The 8,444-nt window shown below is 39.5% G+C and overlaps 1 protein-coding gene across 1 annotated transcript in view; it reads left to right on the forward strand.

The window, feature by feature from the left end:
- LOC125240273 (putative fatty acyl-CoA reductase CG5065) overlaps positions 1–8,444 on the forward strand; it is a 41,492-nt gene that overhangs the window by 12,172 nt on the left and 20,876 nt on the right. Inside the window, exons 8-12 of the mRNA XM_048148135.1 lie at positions 1,714–1,822; positions 2,840–2,916; positions 3,377–3,539; positions 4,383–4,491; positions 6,528–6,676. Of these exons, the coding sequence (XP_048004092.1) occupies positions 1,714–1,822; positions 2,840–2,916; positions 3,377–3,539; positions 4,383–4,491; positions 6,528–6,676 (607 nt within the window). The remainder of the gene's footprint in view (positions 1–1,713; positions 1,823–2,839; positions 2,917–3,376; positions 3,540–4,382; positions 4,492–6,527; positions 6,677–8,444) is intronic.

Consider the following 8,444-nt stretch of genomic DNA (forward strand, 5'->3'; position numbering starts at 1 on the left):
TCAGTAATAAATGGCTTAGTCATTATATTAATTATTATTTTTGAAACAGTTTGAAACAATAAAATGATAATCTTGCGCCTTGAACACTCTTAAAGTAGACTTTTTTTACGACCATCAATCTTATTACTATATAACGTAATTACCTAATTAAATGGTGGATATAACAATTAAGTTGGCGTAAAATGTATAACATAATTATTAACTAGGTATGTGTTAAAATTACGTTTCCGTGGATGTTATCCCATCGTCACATTCTTAAGGGTCCCCCCACATCTAGCGTCTCGCGAGCGTCGCGTCGGGCCAACTGTATGGGCAAAGCCTGACGCCGCGTCGACGTCGCGTCGACGCGACGTCTTTTTCCATACAGTTGGCCCGACGCGACGCTCGCGAGACGCTAGATGTGGGGGGACCCTAATTTTTATACTAAATTGACAAATTTCATATTCCGTTCAGCAATAATTGAATGGTACCGTGTATACTTATCTACCTATTAAATCTGATTAATCAGAGGGTAACTAGAGAGTTTTTGTCAACGAACACTGCAGACACATAATAAGCAGATTCAAATGTATCACGGTGCACGGTTAAGCCCATATATTACCATGTTAACGCATGGTATTTTTCAACCACAACCACTCAACAGATAAGCTTAACAAAGGATAAGGTATAGTCATGGTATAGTGCCTTAACATAAAAGTAATATTTTAGTGAAAGTATAAGTATTTTCTGGATTTGAACTCGAAGCGTCGGTTGTAGCGTAGAGACAATGCTAACAGTGGTTATTCAATAATAAGTTGAATTTAGAATTACAACTGTTGAATACTTTTGGATAGAGTAAAAAACTCAAATGACTGGAAGGAAACTTTATCTGAAACGGTTACCAAATCTAGCAGTTACCCTTACAAAAGGTTACCTACCCATATCGTTGGTATTTTAATAACCACTTCTAAATTAAGCCTATCGGAAACTCGGATCGTTTATTCGGTTATATTTATTTATTACTTACATATTAATACATATTAATAATCGCTCTTTAGCGATAAGACCGCCTGTTGTCTACCATAGTTAAAGTTATGTGATGTAATCTTGTTATATTGGTGAACAATAAAGAATATTTGTATTGTATTGTATTGTATTGTATTGTAATATTTGAAAAACCGCAGTTTTGAATATAAATTTTAATTCAAAAGTAATTAAAATATAACCTCACGATACCTACATTTTTATTCATAACTTATAGAGACTGCATCCGATCTTATCTTCTCTCATGAAACGCCGCTGGCGGACCGGGCGTGTCACGTGAATTCGTACGTACGTACGTACGGATCTACGTACGTACGTACGCTAATTTCACGTGATTTATTTTCACGTGACGAACGAACCAGAAATCCGTTGCCGTGTATCACGGCAACGTGCGTACGGCTACGTGTTCACGATACACGGTCACGACCGGGAGCCCTAGATTTACGCCGCGCCGGTGCGTCTCACCACTCGCCGAATAAACCGGTTTATTTCGGTTAAAATAAAGTTCTCATAGCGTTCGCGTTCTTGACAAAGTTCGGAGTAAAATCGAAATAAACCGGTTTTTACCGGTAAAAAATAAACCAAACCAAACAAAGGGTCGTAAGAAATGTTCATTTATTTTTTATTTTCTTTGATTGTTTATACGTTTTTTATTTTAAAGTTACAATCTTATTGTATTGGTCTTTTCAGGAGTTATCCGCACCATGCATTGCGAGCCTTCTTACTTAGCTGACGCCATGCCGGTAGATGTCGTTGTCAACGCTTGTATCCTTCTAGCCTTCGCCACTGCTATTGAAAGGTAACACTAGATGGAATGAGTATTATTGTATAGAGATAGAAGAAAACTTACTTTTCCCCTCACTAGCTCGGAAACACGTGTTTTGTCCTTTAATACCAGCGGGTAAAAACGCATTTTATCCACTAGTGGGTAAAGTAATTAAAAAAAAAAAATTCGAGACACCTTACACAGGTCAACTTAGCCCCAAACTAAGCAAAGCTTGTACTATGGGTGCTAAGCGACGATATACATACTTAAATAGATAAATACATACGTATATACATAGAAAACATCCATGACTCAGGAACAAATATCTGTGCTCATCACACAAATAAATGCCCTTTACCGGGATTTGAACCCAGGACCGCGGCTTAGCAGGCAGGGTCACTACCGACTGAGCCAGACCGGTCGTCAATACCTTAAATAAAGTCAAATTAGCTGCTTTAAAATTGATAAAAGTAGGTGAATCTAGTAATAAAGATGATTTACCACCTGTGGAACTACTGGAAGCAATGATAAACGCATTTTTTGCGTTGTAGTTTCCTCGCTATAGTGAGGGAAAAAGTTTTGTGTTACACTCGGGCGCAAATGTATTTTATTTCTCGTGTGTTAAAAAACTCGCAAGTTCAGGATTCTATTCTCGAACCACTCGCGTGACTCGCGTCGCTCGTGGTTCAACTATAGAATCCTTTCACTTGCTCGTTTGTCAATTCCACACTCGGCGTTAAAATACAACTTTGCCCCCTTGTATAACAAATAACTATTATTTATTTGTTAGAAAATATAGTGATTTAGCAATGAAATGAATAAGTCGCTTCGTTGCAGGCGAATTTCCAGATATGATTGAACGAATTTCACGAAATCGCATGGTCGAGATACTCGAGATTCAAAAATCGGCCCCTGAACAATGAACTTTTCCACTTTCTCGAAGGTTACAATGATTTTGCATATTATCAGGACGGAGTTCAAGTTTACAACTTACAAAATAACGCCTTTTTAGTAAAGTAAATTAACAATAGATGGCGTTTTTGTCAACAGACCACAAGAAGCCAAGTTTTTCAACGTCACGATGTCCGGTGCTCTTCGCTGTACCTGGGGAGAGATGATTAGGCTTGGTACGTACATGTTTGCCAGTCCATAAAATACACACACAAAATGGTTTGCCAGTAGAAGCGTTATACATATGTATTAATATTTTGACATTTAGTGCGTTTTCATATTATCGGATCCGATATCAGATGTCGAACCGATATCACATACATTACAGGCGCCATCTTGGATTTTTTTCCATTGAAATCCTTCCGACATCCGATATCGGATCGGATAATGTGAAAACGGACTTATGGTAGAATTTCCACATTTCTCTACTTTGCCAAATTACCTATAAGGGTCCGCGCTCACGGGCAACAAAGTTGCTCGGCGACTTACGTATTTGTATGGAAAGTTGCTTCGTGTGCGCACTTTCATACTAGCCCATAGACCGATGATGTAAGCGACAAAAAAGTCGCCGCCAAAAGTTGCCCGTGTGCGCGTTCTCTAACTGTTTTTCGTAGCGACATCTATTGTCTGTTTCAGGTGAATATTGGGTGAACATGTACCCCCCAACCATTGCTCTTTGGTACCCCGGCGGTTCCATCAAGTCCTACTGGTTATGGCACCAGTTTTGTCTGGTCACCACACAGTTGATACCGGCGTATCTCATAGATGCTTTACTGTTTTTACTGGGGAAGAAGACTTTGTGAGTATCCTGTCACATTTACTCTGTCTGTCTGACGGTCTGTGTGTGTCTGTCGATTTGTCTGTCTGCCTGTCTGTCTCTCTGTCTCTATTTGTCTGTCTGTCTGACTGTGTCTCTGTCAGTCTGTCTGTCTATCTGTCTGTCTGTCTGTTACTGCATGACGATGTAGCGCGTTGAAGCGAGACAGCCATATTAGATAGAGACAGCAGCATGTCACTCTCTGTCACTCTTTACCAAAGATACACAATAATAACTTCGTAAAAGATAAAGTCCTAAAAACACATTCCTCGATAAGGTAACTAGTATCATTCCTAGATGGCGCCACACGTTTGGTTGATTCTCGGCTAGATGGCGTTATACATTTTATTACTTATATATGATTACCGTTAGTTCAAGTGATAACAAGCCAAGTTAGCAGCGATTTTGACAGCCCTGCCGTGTAGTAACCCTGCCTGCTAAGCCGCGGTCCCGGGTTCGAATCCCGGTAAGGGCATTTATTTGTGTGATGAGCACAGATATTTGTTCCTGAGTCATGGATGTTTTCTATGTATAAGCAAGTATAAGTAATGTATATTATATATCGTCACTACTTTTAAAAAATCTCGTATCTCACGCTGTTCCTCAAAGTTAAAACGCAGTAAGTCTATATGCATTCCATACAAACTTACTACAATTTTCTTTTCATTGACAGACGAAGATACAAGTTTTTTTTAAAGTAGTGACGATATATCGTTGTCTGAGTACCCACAACACAAGCCTTCTTGAGCTTACCGTGGGACTCAGTCAATCTGTGTAAGAATGTCCTATAATACATATATTTTTATTTTCATTTGTTTTCCACAGTATGGTGAAAGTTCAGGAACGCATCAGTCATGGTTTGGACGTTCTTCAATACTACACCACCAAGGAATGGCACTTCAGGAATACTAACTTCACTGCTCTCCGTTCTAAGGTATACATTCTTAACTTATGAGTACAGGGTGCGTAGCCGAATGGCACAAACGCTCACGAAACGAAACGCTAGTAGATATCTATCTCTATCGCTCGTGCGTATTGGCGCGACAGAGCCAGACTAACTGGCGCGGCGTTTCGTTTTCGTTTGGCGTCGGAGAAATGCCATTCGGCTACGCACGCTGAGCAGAAACATCTGCAATCGAGTGGCATCGATTGCATACGGAGGTTTAGAATAAATCTAAATGTGGAAAATGTCTGACTTGGGCATGGAGGAATTAGTAAGGGAAGAGTTGTACATACATCAGTAAACGCTAGTTATTTGCATAGGCATAGTCATAGTGACATCTAGCGACAATCACGCGTCAACTATCGTAAATTATCAGTACTGCTACTTGTTAATAGATGTCGCGACGAACGTAGAGTCTAATGCTCACCAATTTTTAGCTAATATTACAATAGTATAAATCAGTATTCTGTATTCAATTCCTTCTGCTTGTAATATAAGTTGTAAACTGTTCTAATATTACAATTTTGGCAGACGAGACACTGTCGACACCTAGTATCGAGTAGTGGTACTGATAATTCACGCTATTTGACGCGTGATGCTCGCTAGATGTCTCTATAACTATGCCTATACAAATAACTCGCGTTTACTGATATATGGAGTTACAACTCTTCCCTTATTTCTGTATGGCCTTCGGTGAGACGAACTCAAGGCCTGTCTAAGTGGTCATGCGCGGATCCAGGGGGGGGGGGGTCATGGGGGTCATGACCCCCCCTGGAGCCTAAGTTGGCTATACAAATAGACCACGTGACCCCCCCCCCTGGGGCCCCGGGCCTTTACCACGTCACCCCCCCCCCCTGGGCACGAAGCTGGATCCGCACTTGTAAGTGGTGAAAAATTTGGCTGGCTCGGCAGAAGTCTTGGTAGCTCAGTTGGAAGAGCGCTGGATTATCGATCCAGAGGCCGTGAGTTCAAGTCTCAGGCAAGGAATACATTTTCCTTTAAATTTATTTTGTACATGTTTCTGTGGATTATGTTTGAGCTAAGATACTAACTTAATTATATATCTCTGCTTTGCCTAAAGGTTGACTGGTAGAGAATGCTACTTGGCATTTAGTCAGCTAGCTCCTTTTTTAGAAAGAAATACAAATTATACTAGACTTAGAAAACTAAACCTATCTAAAAAATAAAAATACCTAAAAGTCTAAGCCCTGGCTTCTCGGCAAGGTGGCCATCACGCAGGCAGCATTCCCGCGCTATATTGCAATAGCAATTCTTTGCGCAAGAAAGCTGCCGGCGCAAGGGTCACCTGTTGCCTCCCTTAACCGCTTCCCCAACTCCCTGAGAAGCCCACGCGCTCCTTTACCCCACGATCCTTTTTTAGTCCGCCTTGTGTACTGTATTTTATTCTTGTGCAATAGTTTGAATATAATGTACAATATACCTACACACAACGTGACAAGTCACATGGGTTTAGTTGCGGCTTTTTGGTAATGACATGTAGTAATTGTTTTTAGATGAGTAAGTAATAATATCAAGACGATGCTGTTATATCGTGGTCAGTGATAATAATTTAGTAACTTTCAGATTATAAATTGAAATAGATATCATACACGAAAGAAAAAACGACAAGGCCCACTGGTGGCCGAGCCGGGAATCGAACCCGGGTCTTCAGCTTACGCGGCTAACAGACAGACATGGCGAAACTATAGTTGACAACGGAATCAACTATAGTTTCGCCATGTCTGTCTGTCCAGCCGTCCGTCCGTCCGTCCGTCCGTCCGTCCATAATCTCAGTGACCGTTAGCAAAATTGTTTTGAACTTGATAAGTTCAGTAATAGTTTTTGAGAAGAATACGGGAAACTACGGAACCCTACACTGAGCGTGGCCCGACACGCTCTTGGCCGGTTTTCATTTAGTGCAAAGGTTTTGGTTGACAGTCTATAGCTTCCGGTTCCGGTATACTTTGTCTGTGTCTACGTTATTAGACGAAATAATAATGTCTAATTTAATCCATTTAATCCCACAGGTGTCCGAGGCCGATAACGAAACGTTCTTCACCGACGTAAGCAAGGTGGATGTCAACGATTATCTGAAGAACTACATGATAGGAGCCAGGGAGTATTGCTGTAAGGAGGACCCGGCCAACCTGGAGCGGGCCAGGAAACTGCATAACATGTAAGGGTGTAATAGTAATAGTACATTACGATGGGTGCGCCAAAGTTCATATAAAATTGTTATATAGATTATTGGTAGTCCGAAAATGTTTCTCATACAATTTTACATTATAACGATCATTATTTATAACAATTTTATGTTAATAAGTATCGTAACTTCGAATGACTTATGTTCATAATTAATCATAAATACGTTTTATACTAATGTTTATGTTTATATACTTATTGATCATAACGATTGCGAGTAATATAATTTATCGTTATATTATTGTTAACAGAACAGGGGCCCTATTCGAACCGTTATCTAACTGTCAAGTGGTATCATTTCAAAATCAACTGTGGATAATGGTCGCATGTGAGATCGGATCGCAAGTTGGTTTTGAGCCAACCAAAACGTATTAATTGAAAAAAAATATGAATCTAAAATCAACTTTATCTTAGTACAATAGGGCTTATAGTTTTTTACATTAAGCAAAACGGTACATGATTCATGTGTCCTTTTTACCGTTGACAGCTTTTGGTACATGTGGATTTGGTCGCTAGACTTTTTTGTCTATGGAAACGCTGTGCACGATGCGGTGGCGAGTAGCGGAACTAAACATGTCATTTACCGGCTATCAAAAAGAGGTTACACTGGTGATGGTCGATAAAGACTATTATTAAACGAATTTTAGCAGCAATGAAGCTTTATTGACAAGCGTTATTTTTGTGAAACCGACATCTACACGTCACATAATGCTAGCTCCACACATTATGAAATAAACGCCACAAATTATAGGAGGTATATACACGTCACCCAATCTCAAGTTGCTTCTAAACCACGCTTACGGATCAAGTCGTAAGTACATTCACACATTTTACAAAATACTTAAATTGAATTTTTTTTTCTCCTACAGAGCCGCCATTCATAGAGTCTGACCGGAAAGTGAAGAGTCGTGAAATGTATGGGGTCTAATACATTCCACGACTCACGACTCCTCACTTTCTGTACAGACACTAGTATACAAGGGGTTTGCATTGAAATTCAATGAGGAGGCACACTCGAAGCTTGTGACAGATGGCGCCACCTTATAAGTCCATTGCACAGACAAAGAATTTAATACGTGAGAGTGAGAAGAAGATATATTTTTCTCTCTCTCACACATATGAACGACAATGACATGCCCATTATTACACTTACGTACAGGCGCCGCCTAAAATGTCAGTGCCCGGCGGGATAACATGTCAGTGTGTCTCCTCATTCACATTGACAAAATAGCTTGAACATGTTAAATCCATTAAACTGCAATTGAAATTCCTATCTTTTTTGTGCCAATGTTTTCATTTCAATGACATACAAACACAAGTATTAAATATGTGTTTGTATTGTTTATATTTATCAAGAATAAATGATTTGTATTATGATAATAATAATGATTTGTATAAGGCGGAAATTAGTTTTTTACCTCACCCACACAAAAAGGGACTTTGTTTTTTTTCTACGAGGGAGCAAACTGACAATTTTCTGTTCGAGAACTTTGTTGTCAGTACAGAATATTAACGCAACGAGTTTGCATACCTTTAACCTTTCGTATGCGTCTGTCAAAAAATTGTCATTAATATATTAGTCATAATAACTACATGTTAAAGTTGAAACAATATGGAGCAGATCTGCTCCTAAGCATACGAGAGGTTAAATGTCTGTCACATAATTAATAATTTACATCTTGGGCGTTAACATTTCAATACCTACTATTATCGAAATCCCTCGCTACGCTTAAAATTCAATG

Source organism: Leguminivora glycinivorella, chromosome 27, assembly GCF_023078275.1.
Source record: "Leguminivora glycinivorella isolate SPB_JAAS2020 chromosome 27, LegGlyc_1.1, whole genome shotgun sequence".
NCBI lineage: Eukaryota > Metazoa > Arthropoda > Insecta > Lepidoptera > Tortricidae > Leguminivora > Leguminivora glycinivorella.